General features: G+C 41.1%; 2 protein-coding genes and 1 non-coding gene across 3 annotated transcripts; 2 read left to right on the top strand and 1 right to left on the bottom strand.

The window, feature by feature from the left end:
* Nucleotides 1–1,856: 1,856 nt before the first annotated feature.
* On the bottom strand, nucleotides 1,857–4,152 carry LOC120264410. Its single transcript, XM_039272222.1, has 3 exons — nucleotides 3,431–4,152; nucleotides 2,161–2,844; nucleotides 1,857–2,063 (listed from the first exon to the last, which is right to left on the bottom strand). The coding sequence occupies exons 1-3, from the start codon at nucleotides 4,049–4,051 to the stop codon at nucleotides 1,935–1,937; spliced, it is 1,434 nt and encodes a 477-aa protein (XP_039128156.1). The 5' UTR covers nucleotides 4,052–4,152; the 3' UTR covers nucleotides 1,857–1,934.
* Nucleotides 4,153–8,325: 4,173 nt separating this feature from the next.
* LOC120265089 lies at nucleotides 8,326–8,706 on the top strand. Its single transcript, XM_039273004.1, has one exon. The coding sequence runs from the start codon at nucleotides 8,326–8,328 to the stop codon at nucleotides 8,704–8,706; it is 381 nt and encodes a 126-aa protein (XP_039128938.1).
* Nucleotides 8,707–21,848: 13,142 nt separating this feature from the next.
* Nucleotides 21,849–21,956, top strand: LOC120266082. The gene has a single exon (XR_005537926.1). It is a non-coding gene; the product is annotated as a small nucleolar RNA R71 (small nucleolar RNA).
* Nucleotides 21,957–23,992: the final 2,036 nt, after the last annotated feature.

The following is a 23,992-nucleotide window of genomic DNA, read 5'->3' on the forward strand; positions in this document are numbered from 1 at the left end:
ATAAATGTACAATCAATACATTTTATTGCAGATGCGCACATACTTGCAAAAATAGTTATTGTTTGATTCACCATTGAATACATTATTGAACTATCTATATGTTTCCAAAAAACTTATTTCCCATTGAAACACCACCACCACCACCACCACCACAACAACAACGACGGTGACGACGACGACGACAACAATAATAATAATAATAATAATAATAATAATAATAATAATAATAATAATAATCGCAACAATATAACTAGGCAAATTCCCTTGCTTAGGGTCAATAGTTTTACAATTTTTGGAGTTTTGAAATTGTAATGTATACTCTACAATGAAACTAGAGTAATGATATTTTTACCAAATAGATTTCTCAAATATATTTTCTGAAAAATATGGATGCCAAATTAGTATCCATGTCAGCATCCATGTCATTCTCTTTTTTTTTTTTAAATTAAAATTTCTCTTTATTATCTAAATCATAAATTTTAATCTTTAAAACGATAAACCCAAAACTCCCTCTTTAAACCCTTTAAATTGTAAATCTACGAAGTTTGTGGTTCACTATTTAAGGTTGAGGACTTAGGATTTAGGCTATAGGGTTTACGGTTTAATATTTATTATTTAGGGTTTAAGTTTTTAGATTTTTGGGTATAGAATTTTGTAATATTGGGGTTTAAGATTTTAGATATGATTTTATAATTTTTCAAAATTTTATGAATTTAAGGATTTTTAATATTTAAATTATAAGTTTCTATAAAAAAGAATGAAGTGGATGATGATGGATGGTAAGTTGGCATCCATGTCATTCTGAAAACTTATTCAAAAAATCTATTTGGTAAAAATAGCATCACTCATGAAACTATTCGCATAGTTTGATTTAGAATATTTATTATACAAACAAATAAATACTATTAATTTTTTAATAATTAATATTATATTTAATATAAATAAAAATTAAATATATTTAAAAAAATTTAAAATTGTTCCATAGCAACAAAGTATGCATATAATAATATATAATAATAATAATAATAATAATAATAATAATAATCCCAAACGTAGACATCCAATGGTACATACTATATTTCGGCTAATAAGAATAACCATGCAATTTATAATAAAAAAATCATTAAATAAGAATTAATTTACAAATAGTGCATATTTTTTCACTTATAACTTATATTTTAAAAAAAATCATTTATGTAATAAACTATTCACTGTAATATGCCACAGCCCTAACTATTGTTATGAGAGGGATCTCAACCCTCAAACTTTAGTTTCTTAAATGAGAGGGATTTCAACTCTCAACGTTAAGTTTCGGAAGAAAATGAGTTACACTCTCCCGTTATTACCGAGATAATTTGTGCCCTATAGTTTGATCATATGAAAAGCACATAAAATTTTGGAAGCAATATAAACACCATGTCTTTTTTTATCCAGTTTAATTCATCATAGGCATCCTACCTTTAAAATGCACACCATTTATTGATTAGAGAAAACCATAAAAATAATCTTTAAAATTATTAATTAAAAAGTTTAAAACACAATAAAAAAACAAACAACTAAAAAAAACCTAAAAATAAAAAAATAAATAAGCTATGTATATTTATTCCCTCAATATCTAAGTAGCCCCAAAACAATTATTTGTGCATGATTTACTTTGAGAAGCCTAAATATGATAGATAAATCATGTTCATTAAAAAAATGTCAAAAAAATTATCTTATTTAAAAAATAAAAATCAAAAATCAAAATACACCCAACTTAAAAATCATAATGTGTTTTTTGACGAAGAATAATTTTTAAAACTATCTTTTTATGAGAAATTTTAACTTAGTTTTTATTAGATAAACAAATAAAGATATTTCCTAAAGATAAATAAGCACCTATGAATTTATAAGTGCGTCCCTCTATTAAATTTGTTTAAGCATCACAACAAATATCATGAAACAATAGAATGACTAGGAAGCTGACCAGACCATTTCTCTTCAAGCAATGCCAACAGATTAGGGGAGATAAAATCACTCAGAACCTTCCTAGAGTTCAAACAAGCCTTCAAGAGATTCAAAGCCTGCATCATCGAAAACAGTTGCAGTAAAAACATCAGATAAGTTCCAATTACAAGCCTAACATTTGATTCGTATCATAGGCATGAAAGATGAACTCACCTCAACTTCTCCAATACTGACAGCAACCTCTTCCAAACAGTTAATAGGAATTATCATCTTGTTGATCATATGGACACCAGCAATAGGCGAAAACGGTGTTATCAACATTTCATCTGTCACCATGAATGTAACTAGACTCTTAACAAAACCTCCATTCTCCGACCCTGAATTTTGACACCTTGGATTCATCTCAACCTTATCTAATTTTACACCATTGAAGCGTATCATGTGCTTTTGTGGCAGCATTTCATCAATCTTCAATAATTGGCTACTGCAGCCGAAATAAGGCGGCAGCTTTGGAGACAGCAACATGTTCATGCACTCTTCCGACTTCATGTAATCACTGCTAACACTGCAAAGAGCTTCTACACTGTCATACAAGTTATCGATGGAACCCATGCATGATCTTTTGTTCAAAAGCTTAACTATTAATCCCAGAGGAAATGTGAGGAAGCTGAACAGGAGGTTCACAAAGTCCTCCTTTGCCTCGGCGTACACCACCTTACTGCTCTCATTGCTCAGAAAAAGCTTTAGATTGATCCTTTTGGATTCAGTGCTCGTCATTTGATGTTTCTCTCTGGCTTGAATCATGCAGTGTTGTGACTCTAAATTGTCAGCATTGTGCAGGAAAACATCAGTCAAAGGCGTCTTGGAGACCAATGATCTCTCTAGCAACTTCAAAATCTACAATTATGATCCAAAGAAAATTATTGAAAATTAATTCAGTGGATCTTTCATTTACTGATAAGGAAATTAAGTATTAAAAGCTTGCATCTTGGAGAGAAATATACAAGACTTGAATTAATTACCAAAGCTTTTTTCTTTTTTTCTTTTTTTTCTTTTTGTGTCTTTCCTCTATTGAGATAAGCTAACTATGGTTAAAATTTGAACAATAAGTGACTTTTTAAGATAAAAATGATAACTTTCATTCAATTAAATGACTGAAGATTTCAATCATTGAGTCCTGCCGGTTTTTTGCAGGAAATCATCATAAGCATCTCGGACACTAGTGATCTCTCAAGCAAATTCAAAATTCTTGTTTTCACTCAAAAATCAGTTTATTGTAAGCTAAAAATAACAACTTTCATTCATAAAAGCAATAAGAAAATCAATTACTAAAACTTAAATCTCCGAAAGAAATGAAGAAGTTTGAATTTATTCCCAATATTTTCTATTATTTTCTTCAATTAAGATAAAAAAAATAGTGAGTTTCGGAACATAAATCTGACAAAAACACTAGCAATTTTGGACAGGAATGGAGAAGACTCACCTCATCAATGCCCACAAGAACAGTCGTCTTTTCAAGATCATTCCCATCTCTGATACCCAAATTCTTAAAAAGCACCAAGCTTTCCGCCATGGACACCGGCTGCAGCCCCAAATCATCCCCAATCATAAACCTCGTCACTCCCTTCACAAAAACTCCGTCGCCCCCTTCTTCTCCAACCACCGGGAGGACAGTAGTGATGATGGTGTCCATCACCTGCCCACAAGAACACAAGCAATTAGGGTACGAACTAATGCAGCAGGTCCTCGCAGAGAACTCGCTCCAAGTCCGGCACCGATAGAAGACTTCGGGATCGGAATCATCGAGATTAATCCCTAGCCTCTTGCAATGAACCCAAGCAGCGGATCGTGGACGGAGGATCATGGATTTACAGGGGATGGAGTTGAGGTAGATCGGATCAAGGCTCTCAGCGCTGGAGTAGAGCTCATCGATGGCACCAAGCAAGGAGCGGTTGCCGAGGAGGTGGACGACGGTACCAAGAGGGAGAGTGAGGAAGCTGAAGAGCACGTCGACGAAGTCCTTATCGGACTCGGCGAAGACGACGCGGTTGCGCTTCTTGTCGATGAGTAGCTCGACGAAATGCCGCTTAGAAACAGAGGTCATGTTGCCGGCTAGCAATGATTTCGAACCAAATGAGAAGCTTTTATTCAAACACAGCAGACACTCAAGAGTAGCACAAATGGTGTGCTTTCTATTTGAATAATAATCATACATGCTGTTGAAAAACTGCCAAATTATTGGTGTGATTTTTTAAATATTGATTGTGATTTTTAGAAATATTTTATTTGTCATGTCTTAAGCCTCTTGGGGTTTTGGTAACCAAGTTTAAGGGCTTGGTCCGATGGAGTGAGGGGGTGGGTTCATAAAGTAATGGAAGGGAAGGGAAAGAAAGAGTTGAATACATACCTTGCTTGGGTTGAAGGGAAAGTAGGCATGGCAACGAACCGAACTCGAACGAGCTGAGCCCAGATCGAGTTCGGTTCGAAATTCTAATCTTTGTTCAAATTCAGTTTGGGTTCGAAATTCTAATCTTCAGCTCGAATTCGGTTCGAGTTCGATTCAAAAAACTGTAAATATGTTAAATTCATAAATTTGTAACAAATCACATAAACTTGGAACAAATTACATAATTGCTAAAAAAAAGTACTTTTAAAGAGTTCATTCAACAGCACATTTCTCTTCTTTTCCTTTGAGTGACTTCTGATACAAACAATCAAGTACAAATATAAATAAGTAGTAATATTATCAACAAATATTACATCAAGTACAAATATATTATTCATAAAAAACAATATTAGTAAGTAGTTCAAGGGTTCAACATGAGTTTCATAAATAGCAAATATTATGTAAGTAGTACAATGATTCAACAAGAGTTTAATTAGTAGTACAATATTATATAAGTAGTACAATGGTCCTACAAGAGTTTCATAAGAAGCAAATATTACATAAGTAGTACAATAGTTCATCAATTGTCCCATAAGAAGCAAATATTACATAAGTAGTACAATAGTTCATCAATTGTCCCATAAGAAGCAACTATTACATAATTAAAATCACCAAAGACTTAATTCTTGATCCCCATCAAATAGATTAAAGAAGGTAATAACCTATGCAAAGCACCATTAAACAAAATGTTAATATAAACATATATCAAAAAGTAGCCTAAAATTTAAAATATTTTAAAAAAATATCTATGTTGAAAAGTCATCCATAGAATCTGAACTTGAAGATAAATCATCTTCTTCAACACCGACCACCCCATCAGATTTTCCTTTAAATTATTAATTACAAACATAATTCAATATTTTAAAATATTTAGTTAAAACATACTAACATAACTTTTTAAAACATAATTAGCTTACTTGGTTCAAAGGATGCTTGCAACCAATCTCGAAGACACATTATAGCTAGTATTGTCTTTGAACTTAATGAAGCTCGATAAGGACTAATCACTCATCGGCTTGTGCTAAATGTGCTCTCTAAGGCAACAGTGGATATTGGAATAGTTAAAATATCACAAGCCATGCTTGAGAGATCTGGGAATCTCATTGAACAAGACTTCCAAAAATCCAAAACATCCAACTCCACATTTTGATCCAAACATGGTTCTTCCAAATAAAAATCTAACTCTGATTTTTGCATTTGAACTCTACTAACATGACCTTCAAATGCATCTAACTCTTGCATTTCATCATAATCATCATCATTCACAGTCAAATTGCTTTTGGAACTCATAGTATATTGTGAAGAAGATGCTTGATCTTTTTTGTAAGCTTCAAAGCATTTATAAAGAGTAGCAACCACATTTGAAGTATATCCTCTAGATTCCATCCCATACACTTTAGTATAACAAAATTCAACAAATTTGACTTTATAGCAAGGATCCAAAATCACAACACAAGATAAAATCAAGCTATATTCAGACCAATATTTGTCAAACTTCCTCTGCATTCCTTTAACCATAGGTGTCAAGAAGCTTTCTGGTTCATTAACCATATTTACCAATTTACGATGAATTTTGCCACACACCTTTAAAATTTAAATTAGAAGTAGGATATTTGACACTAAAAAATATGCAAGTCACCTCATGAAAAGACTTCAAAAAATTGCACAAAGCAGCAACATCATTCCACTCTTGATTAGTTAAGTGCTATATAAAATTACTATCTCTACAAATGATCTCAACATCAATTTTATAATTTGATAATGACGTATCGCTGGTTGTTGTTTGATGAGAAATTGTGTATTGTCTAATGTCACGACAAACACTTTTCGGACATTTAACCAAGTGCCTCCTTAAATGAGATGTTCCTCTTGTGCTTTTGCAAGAATATGCCTTCTTATAATATTTGCATTAACTCTTTGTGAATTTGCATCAACTGGTTGCAATTTGTCAAAATGCTCCCACACATCTGATCTACAATGCTTTGATTCAAGCTCAACATTTTCATTATCGAGATTTATTGGTGTACTTGATTGACTTTCAATATCTATTGAATAAAAAAAATAATTTACAAACAAAATAAAAAAAACAATAGAAAAAAATAAAATTCATGTGGTGTAATAAAAAAATTAATTAATAAATAAAAATCTAAAATCTGAAGTATAAGAGTGAATATATTACTTGAATGGTTAGACCTTCACTTGAGATGAAATAAATGAACTGAAAAATTAAATGAACACAATGATTGCTTAAAGTAGGAGAAAAGCTTGATCATGGAACCTAGAGAAAGCTCATGAAGTGTGAATTCAAGATTCCAAAAAAAAGAAGAATGTCTGCACAATCATATTAAAGTGACTTGATTAAAAAGAGGCAAAATAATAGTACACTAAACAAAAAAAGAAAGTCTAAGAATATATTATCTGGATGGCCGGATCTTCACCAAATATGAAATGGATGAGTGAAAAAATAAAAGAACATGGCGGTTGGTTAAAAGAGGAGAGAAGCTTGATGGAGAAGAGAAACTTGATAATGGAAGTAGAAATGAAAACAAACACTTTTTTTCATTGTTTGAATGTCATTATGTCAGCCCTGAGCCCTCAAACGAAAAAACAAAGACACAATTAGATGAAAGCATGCCATGCACAGATCCCAATACATTTTATATATTAAAAAATCTAAAATCAAAAGATAAGAAGCTGCCTAATGTTTACTATATTCAAACCTATTACTATTATATATAAAATTATATATATTATAAATAATATATTATATATATTATTTATTTATTTGGGTCGGGCCGGGTTGGGTCGGGTTAAAATTCATCTGATCCAAACCCAGCCCGAAATTTAATCTTGCCAAAACATTTGAGCCCAACCCAGTTATTTGGGCCAACTTTCTAAACCCAGGCCTTGTATTTTTTGGGCTGGGCTCGGGCCAGCCCATGGGTCTCCTGGCCCATGTCCACCCCTAATGGCATGCAAGTCAATTTTTTTTTTACCCTTGACCTTTAGCCCCTCCTATCAACAAGTCCTAGTTCTACCACTGACTCCAACTTTACCAGATTCTCTCTCCCCTTTGCCTCCCCTTCTCTCTCTATCCTTCTCTCGCAATGCCATTCACAATCCCCAACTGTGGGAGACCCAAAAAAAAAATGGTGCTACTCATATCTCGTTCAGCCGTTTTCATTAAGTTGTACGTAAAGATTTTTTCTTCCACTTTAGCCTCGATGTTCTCATAAGAGCAACTCTGGGCACATCGGTTATGGATTTGCTAATCATATTGCTTTATGTATATGTGCTTTTTATTATCGAATATTTTGTAAAGGTAAATCAAGCGCCCACCCAAGCCGTTGTCGCAAGTATGACATGAAGCCTGTTTTATAGAAATCTATGTAAAGAAGACAACTAAATCTTAGTTGCAAGATTTCTAATTATGCAAGTAAAGTTATGAGTGTCTTTAATGTATGTGTCAAATGCTGGATGTTTTCTTTAAAGAAAAAGAGACTGTGTTGTGTTGTAAGCCTAAAGTATGAATGAATTAGTGTGAGTGTTTTTGGAATTATCCAATAAGCAAAATTGTTTGAGTGAGATAGACAAATAGATAGGCAGGCATATGGAGGGGAGAGTGAGAGAAGACGGAATAAAATCATAGCTCTTGACTGATAAGAAATGCTCATTTGTATTTATTTTTACATGATCACGGTGATAGACTACCTGTACAGCTCACCAGTGGATTTCTCTCTAACCAAATTAGGATAGTTTTCAAATTGATTATTGATTGATTCATGTTAATAAGCTTTCCAACTATCTCTTGGTGTACTCCAATATATGGTGCATCAATTAATGGACAATATATTTCTCTTTTGCAATCAATCTTTCATGGTATCAGCCTAAAATTGTTCCTGCCTAGCTCATCCTCTCTCCCTACCTTAGCCATGGGCGACCAGCAGCAACAGCACCAGCGGATTCCGGTGGCGCACCACGTCGTCAATGTCAAAATTCACATCCCCTTCAACCTCACCCTCTCTCCCCCCAACTATACCGCATGGCGTGAGCTCTTCCTCGTTCTTGTCAGCTACTTCTCCCTCAAAACCCATCTAGATGGCCCTAAGCCGCCCGGCGCCTCCTGTAATTGGGACCTCGATGACTTCACTGTTGTCTCCTGGTTGTACAGCATGATCTCTGAAGAAATCTTGGGCATTGTCCTCAGCCCCGGCGCGACTGCGCATATGATTTGGACAAGCATCGATGACCTCTTCTGCAACAACAAGAAAATGTTCAGCGGCACCGCACAAGGGGATTTACCTGTTCTATAGTACTGTCAGAAGATGAAGTCCCTCGCTGATGCTCTTGGTGCTCTCAACCACGCCATCAGCGACGAGACTCTCATCCTCACCATCCTCTGTAGCCTCATCGAGTGTTTCTCGATGATCTCCACCATCATCGCCACCAAAGACTCCGTTCCCCGACTTTCTAGAGATGCGTACTCTTTTGCAGATGAATGAGGCGTCTCACACTAAGCCGATAGTGGCTCCCACAGCTCTCTACTCCTCCACCGGCAACCCCTTCGCTCCATGCACGTACAATTACTTCACCAACCGCGACAACGATAATGGCAACGGGGGAGACAAGTACAAACCCAAGTCGTAGAAGGCCGGTATTGGCTGTGACGGCTCGCCTAGTGGCAAGATCTTTCAAAGTGGCTCAGTCCCTTTCTTCAACCCTATGGCCGGCACCTTTCAACTCTGGGCAATGCCGGCCCCTACGCGTACATGGCAGACCCCCGTTTTTGTACCGAGCCAAGGCATCTTGGGCTAGCGCCCGAGCGCTCTTGCACTGCAGGCCCATCTGACGACAACACAAGATGGGCCATCTTATGAGTTAGTAGGTTGGGATGCCAACGACCCTCACCCAAGTGATGAATACCATGAGCCTTCGTCCACCGGGCGCCTCTGACTGGTACATGGACTCCGATGTCTCCTCGCACCTCTTTATTCACCCCGGTATACTCTCGTGCTCCTTCCTTTCTTCTCACTCTCAATACGTCGTTGTCGGTGACGGTTCCCGTCTCCCCGTCACTGTCACCCGTCATACCGCTATTCCTTCCACTACCAAAACCTTTCTCTAAACAATGTCTTAGTTTTCTCCCAGCCTCATTAAAAACCTAATCTATGTTCGTCAATTTACTACTGATAATTTTTGTTCTGTCGAATTTGACCCTTTTGGTCTTTCTGTGAAGGATCTCCAAATAGGGACCGTGATTCTGAGGTGCAATAGCTCCGGCGGACTCTATCCCATACACATTCCCGCACCATCAACGTCTCATGCCCTTGCTTCTCATGTCCTCTCTGAAAAACTTTGGCATCGCCGACTCGGTCATATCGCCCGTTCGGCTCTCTCTCATTTAGCACATTCATCTCTTATTTCATGTAATAAATGTATGAGTCGTGACATTTGCCATGCTTGTCAACTCGGTCGACACATTCGATTACCTTTTAGTTCATCTGTTTCTCGCACTACTAAGGCTTTTGAACTTATACATTGTGATCTTTGGACATCTCCAATTCCTAGTATTTCCAGCCTAAAATACTATCTTGTTTGTCTTGATGATTTCACATATTTCTTATGGACTTTTCCACTGCATTTCAAATCCGATACCTTCCCCACCGTCAAACGATATATCACTTTTGTCTCTACCCAATTTCATACCACCCCACAAAACATACAGTGCGACAACGGAGGCGAGTTTGATAACCTCCACGCCTGATCCTTCTTCTTAGACCATGGCATCCAACTTCGTTTTTCATGCCCCCACACCTCACAACAAAATGGCAAGGCTGAACGTGTGATTCGCTCTACAAACAACATCATCCGCTTCCTTCGTTTCGAAGCCTCTATGCCTCCACATTATTGGGCTGAAGCCCTATCCACTGCCACTTATCTTTTCAACCTACACCCTACCGAAACACTCTAAAATCGCACTCTCTTCCACTGTTTACACAACAAAACACCCTTTTTTAACCATCTTCGTGGCTTTGGATGTCATTGCTACCCCAAGCTATCTACCACAACAGGCTACAAGCTCGCTCCTCGCTCCGTCGAATGTGTTTTTCTTGGCTATCCCACAAACCATAAGGGCTACAAATGCCTTGATCTCCAAACAAACCTTATCATCATTTCCCGTCATGTCATTTTGACGAGGACACCTTTCCCTTTGCCAAAACTACCAAATCTACCCTAGCAAGCTACACCTTTCTTAAGCACGATAACATGGGTTTATGGTATCTTTTCAGGTGCATCAACACCAGGCGATGAGGCTCCCCCTTTAGTTGTTCCGATGAGTGCCACTGTTGCTCTAACAAGGCCGGCACCAGGCAGCTCGAGTGAACCTACTGAACCTTCACCTCCAGCACTCTCCGCTGGGCCACATGGGCCACCCACGGAAATCATCGCGCCCTCCACCATTGCGCGCCGTATCAATCATCCCGATCAACAACGCGCACACCATGCGGACTCGAGGCAAGTCCGGTCTGCGCATCCTTCGTCCAGACATCCAGACATCCTCGACCTCCACATCGACATGCTCTCGCCGATTCCTAAGACCTACTATGGCGCTCTCAAGGACCCAAAATGGCGAAACACCATGCTCAACGAGTTTCATGCTCTTACAGCCAACAGGAGATGGGCTTTCATTCCTCGCCCCACCAACGCAAACATCGTCACCGGCAAATGGATTTTTTATCACAAGCTCAACTCTGACGGATCACTTGCTCAGTACAAGGCTCGTTGGGTTCTCCGCGGCTTCTCCCAGCAACCTGGTATAGACTACGACGAGACGTTTAGCCTGGTTGTAAAACCAACCACGATCCGCACCAACTTCTCCATCGCTCTCAACAGCGATTGGCATGTTCATCAACTCAACGTGAAGAACGACTTCCTACATGGGACACTCGAGGAGATGGTCTACTGTCAACAGCCTCCCAGCTTCATCGACGATGCTTTACCTGACCACATGTGCCGCCTCAACAAATCTTTATATGGGCTCAAGCAAGCTCCTCACGCATGGTTCAGCCGCTTCACCACGTACATCATCTCCATCAGCTTCGTCGCTTCGAAGAGTGACCTGTCCCTTTTCAGCTACACCAGCGGCATAGACAATGCCTACTTACTTCTGTACGTCGACGACATCCTTCTCTTAGCAAGCTCTTTGGCCATACTGAACTCTATCATCGAGCTCCTCCACCAGGAATTCTCTATGACCGATCTTGATCCCCTTCACTACTTTCTCGGTATCTTCATCAAATGCTCGACCCATGGTTTTTTTCACTCGCAAGAGAAATATGCGCATGAGATAATAGCCTGAGCAGGCATGGACTCGTGCAATCCGTTCACCATGCCGATGGATACCTGAGTTAAGCTCCTTACCCGTGTCGGCAACCTAGTGGCCGACGCCACCCTCTATAGCAGCCTCGCTGGTGCTCTCCAGTACCTGACGTTCACTCATCCCGACATCACACATGCGGTCCAGTAGGTTTGTTTGCATATGCATGATCCTAGGAAGCCGCATCTCAACCTTGTCAAGCGCATCTTGCGGTACCTCAAGGGCACCGCTGCTCTTGGTCTTCAGCTCATTGCTTCCACTTAGATTAAATCTAGTGGCCTACTCCGACGCTGACTGGGCCGGGTGTCTGGACACCCGTAAGTCGACCTCTGGCTATGCCATCTTCCTCGGCAACAACCTAGTTTCTTGGTTTTCAAAATGACAACCTACGGTATCCCGCTCAAGTGCCGAAGCGTAGTACCGAGGCATTGCAAATGCTGTCGCCGAATGCTGTTGGCTTTGTCAACTTCTCACCGAGCTTTGTAGACCGCCGCAGAATGCTACCATTGTCTACTACGACAATATCTCTGCCGTCTATCTCTCCACAAATCCGGTTCAACATCAGCGGACCAAACATGTGGATATTGATTTTCATGTTTTTCGTGGTTTGGTTACCTGACATGTCCGTATATGCGTGTAAACGGCAAGTGCACGGGTGTCGAAATAATAATCCCAGATGAGTGGGTATCGTATCCACAAAGAGTAGGGAATAAAGACACTTAAGTTGTTTCTTAACTAATGTGGAAGATAAATAGTGATATGTGTGACAAAATATGAAATAACGAAAATAAAAAGTAGATAGAGAGCACAAGTAAAGGAGAAGGTACGGCAATCGATAAAGATGGGGTACCCGGATATTGATCCGCCTAGGACAATCGTTTCAAGTGCAAGAACCCTCTATCATACTTCCCAATTGATGCAACAATGAGTCGTGGAAAGCCTTAATTACATGATCCCAAATCTAAAGTCAACCATGTCTAACTCTATACATGTCCCGGAGGAGAGATTGAATAACCTCTCAACCTCGCACTCGCATAGAATTGCAATGAGCTCTAGTGATTCCAAGCGATAAACCCTATTCCTATGTATAGACCTAACACTTTGGTCCAGGTGGAAGATCCCTAGCCACAATTATGCCCTAGGTGCTAAAATCACTTCAGCGCTTCACTCCGTTGCACTCGCAACTAAACCCAGTGGAATGTCATCCCTTAACCCATTCACTCTACTATGGCCGCAAAGAACTTTTGAAAAAAAGAGGTAGGATAGATCACACCGGAAGGGAAAGGGGACGCTCCACTACCTCTTGACTCACCCTCTCAACCCTCTCCAATCAAGCTTTGTTTAACTCTCATGGTGTGTCACTCACTCACAAGAGTTACCAACAAGAACTCTCAACCCCAGTGTCACTCTAGGGGAGTATTCATACAATCAAGTCTCCAAGATTGGAACTCACAAAAAACATCAATTAATTGAAAGCATAATAAAGAGATTCAATAAAACGAATACATCCTAGGGTTCACAAATACCCAAGTACCCACTAGGGCTTTAGCTCTCCATGGAACTAGATACAATCAATAAAATCGAATATAAAAACAAAGCATCCATAGAAAACCCCCTCGTTAGTCGTGGTGATGGTCTTGTGGAGAGTCCTCTACTCGTCGCAAGGGTCCCTTTGTCTGGCCTAGGATACACCTCGTCGGATCGGTGCCGAAAAACTCTCCCACTAACCTTCTTCCAAACAGCGCGCGATGTCAGAGTGCTAAAACCTCTCCAAAGCCCTAGCCAATACCTCTCAAAACCCTAGCCGCCGCCCTCTCTCAAGTTGGAGAAAAGATGGAGAAAAGAATCTTTGAAATCGGGCTGAAATCGGCTTTTTAAAGAGGTCTGGAATCGGGAATCCACACGCCCATGTGGGCCCCACATGTATTTTTCACCAGGCGTGTGGAATTTCTATCGCCCTGTGTGGATTCTCTGTTTTTGTTTTTCTCCACCGTGTAGAAACAAAGGTCTTTATTGCGGTATTTTTGCTACAGTGTTTTCTATAATACCCTGCTACAGTACCACCCTGAAATACTCCCGAATCTATACTTTTATTGAGGTAACGTAAACGGGCACACATTTACATCGTGGATCGCCTTGCTTCTTTAATAATGGACATGTTGGTGGAGATCTTGTTCTATATGCACAAGTCAGAATGCTTGAATGTGACTGCCCTTGTGCCCCTCCAAATAGTTGTGCTAACTCTAGTACAAGGAGGTTGGCACATATTCCTACATCTGGAACCCGACCTATGTCTTCGCGTTTGAACGTTAGTAAGATTTTCTCTAAATTAATGCATTACGACCCACATTGGCTTCTTTCTCTCATAATCAGCCTCACAACCCTGTCTGCATGAAAGTAACATAAATACACCCATATTAGCGTTAAAACCCGAGAAAAGCAATGCTCAACACAAGGAAAGAACACTTCGTCTTCTTATCGCACAAGCACTTATCAAACTCCACCACACTTAAGCTTTTGCTTGTCCTCAAGCAAAAATTAAAACATTATATGCATAGATGAAGGAAACATTGGAAGTGTTTGGCCTTAGGTTCACCAAAGCATACAAAAGAAAGCATTCTACAAGTAAGGAAAATTTCAATACTAAATACGAAAAATGAATGCTCTAGTTAAAAACTTGAATCAAAAAGGACAACAAACCTGAAATCATTTAAGTGCGTGATCTCACTCAAAACAACCCATAGTATACTCCTCAAAGTTCTAAGCACAAAGGACTTATTGATCTACACAAAGTAACAAAAACATTTCAAAAGTGGTAGTAGCTTCACACATCCTCTTAGGTAGCCCTTTCCAAAGCGGCCTCTAAGGTGGCTTTCACACTTTCGAGGTGGTAGCTCTTTCTACCAGAGTGGTAGCTTTCACCCATCCTATGAGATATCTCTTTCTTTCATTAGGGCATAACTAGTATCCGACTTATGAGAGTAGCTTCATAGTTCATTGGTGGTAGCTCTTTCCACCCAACAAACACAAATAAGAAATAAAACTATTTTGATCCTTTTTTTTTGAATTAACGAAAGAAACAATTATACTTAGTCCCTTTAACATCAATAGTGAGAAGTATAACAAGTGTCAATCGGGCAAAAATTCTTAGAAATTCAAGCAATAACTAGAGCATGAGGATATTCAATGTAAAAAATTTGCCTAAACTCACGAATACAATCATTGCAACTAAGGTGAACCGCCATTGGCTATGTGAGCATGTATATCAATCAAAACTAATATAAAAGATGTGTGCACTATGAAACTCCCCCCACACACTTAAGTTGTACATTGTCCCCAATGTACTCATGTAAGCTCACCCATAATATATATCAATTAAATTCAAATGTGGGATAAGCAATCAAAACAATACTCCCTTGACTCCTAGTGTAGCATTTGATAGAGCTAAGTCCTTGGGAGTGTTGTTCCAATGGGTTGTAAAGCTCACATTGCCAAGTGTCGAAACACCTTGGCCGTGCCCATGACAAATTTCTCAATTCCCATGATGACAAGACCATGTGCACGCATACACGAGGGGGTTCAGTGAAGCTCAATAAAAATAAAACAACTCGAGAATAAAAAAGATGAAGCAATGAATACAACTCGAGACAGCAAAATAAAAGATAAACTCAGAAGGGGAATCCTTTCTGAGAATACAAGTCCAAAATATAAGTGCAAAAGTAAAAGAAATGAAAAAAAAAGCAAATCAAGTGTCGGTGTCGTGCTCTGGCTCCTCTGCTGCTGCTGGTGCTGGTGATGAAGCACTGATAAGTGCTTGTGCGATATGAATGCGAAGCGTTCATTCCTTATGTTGAGCATTACTTTCCTCAGTTTTCTACATTAATATGTGTGTTTTTATGTTACTTTTACGCAGGTAGGGTTGTGAGGCCTAGTATGAAGGAAATGGGCCAATGTGGATCATAATGCACCTATTTTGGAGGAGATCTTGTTAAGGTTCAAACGCGAAGACATAGGTCAGGTGTGAGATGCTAGAGTGTGTGTCAACCTCCTCGCATTCGAGTGAACACATCTATTTGGACTGTAGCAATTACTGTAGCAACACAGTTCACAGCCGGCCGAGAAATCAAAGAAACAGAGAATCCACACGGGCGTGTGGAAATTATCCACGCCCGTGTGGAAATTCCACGACGTGCGCGTGCACCGTCCCACGCCCGTGGAGTTGCCCGATTCCACTCTATTTAAAAGCCGATTCAGCCCTCGATTTTGGTATTCTTTTTCTCCATCTTTTCCCCAACTTTGTGAGAGGACTTGGCTAGGGTTTCGAGGGTATTGGCTAAGGTTTTGGGGAAGTTCTATGGCTCCGACATCGTGATTCCATTAGGAAGAAGGTTGGTAGGGGAGCTTCGATCGAGGCGTATCCTATACCCGGATGAAGGAATCTTTGACTGACGAGTAGAGGACTCTCCACAAGACCATCGACACGACCATCGAGGGGGTTTCTTTATGGATTCATTGCTTTTTGCATTTGGTTTCTTTTAATTGTATTAAGCTCCCATGGAGAGCTAAACCCCTAGTGGGTACTTGGATGATTGTGAACCCTAGGATGTATTCGTTTCATTGAACTTCTTTATTATGCTTTCAATAAATTGATGTTTATTGTGAGTTCCAACCTTGAATGCTTGATTGTATGAACATTTCCCCTAGAGTGACACTAGGGTTGAGAGTTCTTGTTGGTAACCTTGTGAGTGAGTGACACACCACTAGCGTTAGACAAAAGCTAGGTTGGAGAGGGTTGAGAGGGTGAGTCGAGAGGTGCAGGGAGCGTCCCCTTTCCCCTCCGACGTGATAGATTCTACCTCCGTTCCTCGAGTTCTTTGCGGCCATAATGGAGTGAATGGTCTAAGGGATGAACCTCTGCTGGGGGCCTAGTTGCTGCGTGCAATGGAGTGAAGCGTTGAGAGGATCTTAGTATCTAGGGCTTAATTGTGGCTAGGCACCTTCCATCTGGACCAAAGGGGTAGGTCTATATTTAGGAAGAGATTTATCACTTGGAATCACTAGAGCTCATTGCAACTCTATGCGAGTGCGAGGTGTTGAGATTGTTCGATTTCTCCTCCGGGACATGTATAGAGTTAGGCATAGTTGACCTTAGATTTGGGACTATGTATGTAAGGATTTCCACGACTCACCATTGCATTGATTAGGAAGCATAATAGAGAGTTCTTGCACTTGAAGCGATCATCCTAGGTGAAGCATTATCCGAGTACCCCATTCTTTATCGATTGCCTTACCCTCTTCTTACTTTTGCTCTTTCACTTGTTGTTTTTATTGTTGAGAATTGAATCAATTTCACACTTATCACTATTGATATTCCACATAGCTAAGAATCAAATTAAGTATTTTCACTCCCTACTCCCTGTGGATTCGACCCCGCTCACCCGGGATTATTACTTCGACAAGCCCGTGCACTTGCGGGATATAAGCAAGGGGATCTTGTCAAGCACATGGTGGGTTAACCGGTGCTGGAATAGGGGATGGAGGTACTGGACATGCCGGGCGAGTTCTCGGCCGCAGGACAAATGACGAGGAGACGTCTCGCTCTAAAATCCGCTGTAATATGTCAAAATGTGCCATGAACTTTGTATGCTGTGTGGCCTGCGTAGCCCGAATCTCAGCAATCTCTGCTCGAGCCTTAGCAACCTCTGTCCGTATCATCCCCACAGCACTCTCGAGCCTCTCAAAATGATCATGGGCTCAAGATGGTGAAAACATGCATACTGGGGGTGGATCCTCTGCCATATGAGGTGCCTCGGTCTCCATCGGTACTGGCTGAGGCTCTAAAGCTGGTTGAGACCCCTCTGCGGAGGTTTCATCGGATATAAGAGGCTCTTGTGTGGACATATTCAACACATAAACACCACCCGGATATTTCCTGACCATACCCATAAGTCTCATTGTTTCTAGCCCAAGGGGTGCTGGTACTATTGTTTTCTCGGCCCCTTTGATCGTGTCTCATAAACCCATCCTTAAGAAGAGTCTAGTAATGTATGGGCCCGAGAAAATGACACCAAGCCTAGGATACTGTCCTTGGTGCTTCAGATACTCCTCTAAGATGTGTCCCAAATGAATCGGCTCGTTTCATACCATAGAGTATAAATATAGAAGTTCCTGCTTGCTTAGGACTCCTGTACTGTCACCGTGACTATTCACTGACCTACTCATGATGGCGTGAAGATATCTGTAACTAGGTCGAGAAAGGCATGAAGCCTTAAACACTCCTGGTTTATATCGTCCCTTACCACATAGTATTTTATATGCTTTCTGGGGAGTTAAGCCTCCTGAAATGTCAATTGGTAGATCCTCATACTCCTCCGTTTCAGTAAACCCCTCGTTATATAAACCAAGACTAACGAAGAACTGCTGACGCTCATACTGTGATGCTGCCCAAAAGCTCTGAACTGAATGGCGTTGACGCTATCGAAATGAGCATAAGAGCGGTCAAACTCAAATAAAGCGAGCACCTCTAATGTGAGTAGGCGGATAGCAGGGTCATGAATAATCAATAGCTTGCACCAACTACCCACCAATAGTAACTCCTCGACCTCATCAGCCATGTCATATGCTAACTGTACCTCCCTAAGGGAGCTCACATCTGTGATTCGTGTCTGATAGAACTTAAGCTTCGCTAGTCGCTCATATCGAGCTTGATGTTCAGGAAGTGTAAATTCCATGCTTTCTGGTTCAGGAGTAGGTTCTCTAGGATGCTTACCAGCTGCCTTCTTTGATCTGGGAGCCATACTTTCATGTATTTGAAAAGGAATCGATCAAATTCATTCATAACTTAATAATGCAGGAATCCACACGGTCGTATGGAAATTCCACACGCCCGTGTGGATTCACGGGGCGTGAAAACCGCACGGCCCTTTGTGGCAAAATCCACGAATACACCTCTTCCTCCATTCTAGAGCTCATTAAAAACATATCACAGTCATTTTAGCATAAAAATGAGGCGCATTAGCCAGTTTAATCGAAGAAAAATTGAATAGAATCGACTTAGGGTAGCGACAAGACAAAACAAGGATTTACCGATGAGATGAAGCTAAAACCCCTGAAATCGGTGAGAAGCTCAAACAATCGACGCAAAATAGATAGCAGGAGGTCGGGAGAAGGTCGAAGAATGTTTCTTGAGTGTTCGGAGGTCTGTTAATGAGTAAAACTCGAACGGTTTATAAATTGGAAACGCAGCTCTCTAATACCTTCAAAAACCACACGGGCATGTGAAATTTTACACGCCCGTGTGCCTCCACCTGAGAGATTCACAGGGGCAGACACACGCCCCTGTGCGCTCTCGGGAAAATACTCAACCTCTTTGAACGCAGCCGCACGGGCATGTGGGAAATACCCACGCCCGTGTGCCCAACCCACAGGGGCTGCCGCACGTCCCTGTGGCTTCTCTGTCTAACCGAGAAGAATCGCTAAGTGCTTCACACGCCCGTGTGGAAATTCTGCATGGGTGTGGGCATTCACAAGCCTAACTCACAGGGGCAGCCGCACGCCCCTGTGTCTTCTCGGGATGGAGAGAGCTTGTCTGCAGAGATTCACAAAGGCGTGTGGAAATTACCCACGCCCCTGTATATTTCACTAGTTCACCCACAGGGGCGAGTCCATGCCACTGTGTGCTCTCGGGATAGTTTGCCAAGTCTCTGCAGGAAATCACACGCCCGTGCAGAAATTATCCACGGGCATGCAAGAATCACAAGGTCGTTCAAAGGGGTGAGTCCACGCCCCTGTGCCTTCTCTAGATGAGCTCGCAATACAAAACCACCGGCGTGTGTTAATTCCACATGCCTGTGAGTTTTCTTTGGATGCCTTAGAAAACTCTGTAAGCTCTGCAGAAAATTTCTGAACATCTTTACACACTCAGAGCTGCCCTAATATGCAAACTATATCAGTGACAAACATGATAGATAGCTCAAACGACCAAAACTTTGTCAAATTCACATGAAAACACACGGTGAAATTACAAGTCCACAAGAAAATCACAGCAAAAGCATCTACAAATCAAGACACCAACACTCCACAATTTATTCAAGCAAACACTAAACTACCAAATTAAAAAAATAGTAAACACTTGGGTTGCCTCCAAAGAAGCGCTTGTTTAACGTCACTTAGCTTGACGTACCTTGTCTTACCTCACGGGGGCTCATAGATGAAAGTTGCCCTCTTACCCATGGCTTGGAAACATGATGAGCAAAGTCTCTTGAAGGTAGACGGGGAATTATCAGGCTTGGGACCACCTAGCAATGATTCACCTAATTTGTTCGGTTCGTGCACGTCTCCAACAGCCTTGGAGTGTTTCCGGTGGCACCTCCTAGCCCTCTTCATCTTCTGGAGCACCTTATTCATGATCCCTGGGGTAGATGGTACTTCTTCCGTCGAACCAAGCATCATGATTCCTTTATTGTCCACCTCTTTGGTCAAACAAACCCTCGTACGGGTCCGGATTAAACATTTCCTGCATATATTCATCAACAATCTCATCAGTATTGTCTAGTAAAATACAAAGTATCATCGAAATAAAGAGAATGCCGCATGGCCTCAGCAAGGCGGTATGTGGGCTTGTCATCTCCAACTCTCAATGTTAACTCTTCGCCGTCCATGTCAATCAATGCTTTGGAAGTCCGCAAGAATGGCCTCCCAAGTATCAAGGGTACATCCTCATCCTCATCGACGTCTAGCACCACAAAGTCTACAGAAAATATGTACTTGTCCACCTTGACAAGCACGTCTTCAATGATACCCCTCTGATGTCTTACTGTTCGATCCGCCAATTGCAAAGTCGTCCGAGTGGGCCTAGGCTCTTCCAAGCCTAGCTTCTGAAAAGAAGGTGTATGGCATGACGTTGATACTGGCCCCTGAGTCCGCCAATGCCATTTCTTCACCCAAATTGCCAATGTTAAACTGAATGATGAAGCTTCCAGGGTCTTTCTTCTTGTTTGGCATATTGTTTTGCAACACCGCCCAGCAAGAAGCATCAAAGATCACTGAAACACTGTCCTCCAACTTCCTCTTGTTGGTTAACAAATCTTTCAAGAATTTTGCATACTTAGGCATTTGAACCAATACCTCAACAAAAGAAATATTGATGTGGAGTTGTTTGAACAAACTCATGAACTTCTTGTACTATTCATCCCCTTGGTCATTCTTTCAATCTAGAGGGATAAGGGATTCTTGGCTTGAAAGGTGGGGGTGCCACCTCCTCCTCTTTGCTTGCTCCCTTCTCAACCTCTATAACCTCAGGTGCGTGTTCATTGGGCTTCTCACTCGAAAGCTTACCCTCAACTTCACGACCACTTCTCAAAGTGATCGCCTTCACATGCTCTCTAGAGTTGGTCTCAGTGTTACTCGGCAAGCTTCCTTTGTGGCCTTTCCGATAAGGACTTCATAATCTGCCCTACTTGATTTGCAAGATTATGCAAAGTGGCGGTGAGGTTGCGAAGTGTAGCCTCAACTGATTGGAACCTTATATCAGATGATTGCACAAACCTAGTTAAAGCCTTCTCCAAATCATTCATTCGGGTCTCCAAACCTGAAACTCTGTTTTCCATGTTTGGGGCTTGCTGTTGTTGTTGGAAACCCAGTGGCCCAATTGGGTTTTGTGGACCTTGGTTGCTCCACAAAAAATTGGGATGACTCTTCTAACCCGGATTATAGGTGTTGCTGTATGGGTTTCCACGAGAAATAGAGATCGGGCAATCGGAGGGAGCATGTCCTCCACCACACCCGGTGCAAGTAGTCACGACCGCCACTCTATTCAAAGTTAGGAGATCTAACTTCTTACTCAATGATTCCACTTGAGCCGCCAATGAGGTTACTGCATCTATCACATGGAGGCCGCCCACCTTTTTCTTCTCCTTAGCATTCCATTGGTAGCTGTTTACCCCTATTTCTTCAATTAGTTGACGGGGCTCATCGGGGGTCTTGCTACCTAATGTACCTCCTACTGCCGCATCCAAGAGTTGCCTTGTACTCGGATTTAAAGCATTGTAAAAGGTTTGAACAATCATCCACTCTGGGAATCCATGTTGCGAGCACTTTCTCAGGAGCTCCTTGAACCTTTCCCACGTCTCAAATAGAGACTCCAATTCCAATTGTACAAAAGGATGAGATCTCATTCCTAAGCTTTGCAGATTTTCTGAGAGGAAAATAACGGGTAAGAAAAGCTTGTAGCATCTCCTCCCATGTGGTAATTGATGCTCTAGGTAATGAGTGTAGCCACTGCTTCGCTCTCCCTTTCAAGGAAAATGGGAAGGCTCTCAACTTGATGGCATCATCCATTACCCCGTTTATCTTAAGCATGTCGCACACCTCAAGAAAGTTCTCTATATGACTGTTCGGATCCTCATCGGCCAAACCATTAAACTGTGCAGATTGCTGCAATATATGGATGAATACGGGCTTCAGCTCGAAGTTCTGAGCTGTAATCGGGGGACGCACAATGCTCGATTGTGTCCCCAATACTGAAGGTCAGGCATAATCGGATAATGTCCGCTGCTGCTCATTCTGTTCTGCCATGTTTTCAGATTCATCTACTTCTAAATCAACTAGATTAGACTGTTCTTGCACAAGTTCTTTCCCTTTTCTTCTAATTGTACGTTTGAGCTCGGGATCTCCTTCAATCAATATCGAAGGGTTCTCTTGGGTCATAACCTGGAGCTGCACCAAAAGAAAGAAAACAAAATCAGAACGATGATAGAAAAGAAGATATGCAATAGAATGAATGAATAACTAAGAAAACAAAGTGCAAAGTATCTCTAAACGCCTACTCCCCGGCAACGGCGGCAAAAACTTGACACGTTTGTATATGCGTGTAAACCGCAAGTACACGGGTGTCGAAGTAATAATCCCAGATGAGTGGGTATCGTATCCACAGAGAGTAGGGAATAAAGACACTTAAGTTGTTTCTTAACTAATGTAGAAGATGAATAGTGATATGTGTCACAAAATATGAAATAACGAAAATAAAAGCAACAAGATACAGAGCACAAGTAAAGGAGAAGGTACGACAATCGATAAAGATAGGGTACCCAAATATTGATCCGTCTAGGACAATCGTTTCAAGTGCAAGAACCGTTTATCATACTTCCTAATTGATACAACAATGAGTCGTGGAAATCCTTAATTACATGATCCCAAATCTAAAGTCAACCATGCCTAACTCTATATATGTCCCGGAGGAGAGATTGAATAACCTTTCAACCTCACACTCGCATAGAATTACAATGAGCTCTAGGGATTCCAAGTGATAAACTCTATTCCTATGTATAGACCTAACCCTTTGGTCCAGGTGGAAGATCCCTAGCCACAATTAAGCCCTAGGTGCTAAAATCACTTCAGCGTTTCACTCTGTTGCACTCGCAACTAAGCCCCAGCGGAAGGTCGTCCCTTAGCCCATTCATTCTACTATAGCTGCAAAGAATTCTTGGAATGTGGAGGTAGGATAGATCACATCGGAGGGGAAAGGGGTGCTCCGCTACCTCTCGACTCACCCTCTCAACCCTCTCCAATCTAGCTTTTTCTAACTCTCTTGGTGTCACTCACTCACAAGAGTTACCAACAAGAACTCTCAACCCCAATGTCACTCTAGGGGAGTATTCATACAATCAAGTCTCCAAGATTGGAACTCACAAAAAACATCAATTAATTGAAAGCATAATAAAGAGATTCAATGAAATGAATACATCCTAGGGTTCACAAATACTCAAGTACCCACTAGGGGTTTAGCTCTCCATGAAGCTAGATACAATCAATGAAATCGAATGTAAAAAGAAAGCATCCATAGAAAACTCCCTCGTTAGTCATGGCGATGGTCTTGTGGAGAGTCTTCTACTCATCGCAAGGGTCCCTTTATCCGGTCTAGGATACACCTCGCCGAATCGGTGCCGACGAAAGCTCTCCCACTAACCTTCTTCCAAACGGCGCGCGATGTCAGAGCCGTAGAACCTCTCCAAAGCCCTAGCCAATATCTCTGAAAACCCTAGCCGCCGCTCTCTCTCAAGTTGGGGAAAAGATGGAGAAAAGAATGCTGAAATCGGAGCTGAAATCAACTTTTAAAGGGCTGGAATCGGGAATCCACACGCCCATGTGGGCGCCCCTATGTATTTTTCACACGGGCGTGTGGAATTTCCACACGCCCGTGTCGATTCTCTGTTTTCCTGTTT

The sequence above is a fragment of the Dioscorea cayenensis genome, chromosome 7 (genome assembly GCF_009730915.1).
Source record: "Dioscorea cayenensis subsp. rotundata cultivar TDr96_F1 chromosome 7, TDr96_F1_v2_PseudoChromosome.rev07_lg8_w22 25.fasta, whole genome shotgun sequence".
NCBI classification, from domain to species: Eukaryota; Viridiplantae; Streptophyta; class Magnoliopsida; order Dioscoreales; family Dioscoreaceae; genus Dioscorea; species Dioscorea cayenensis.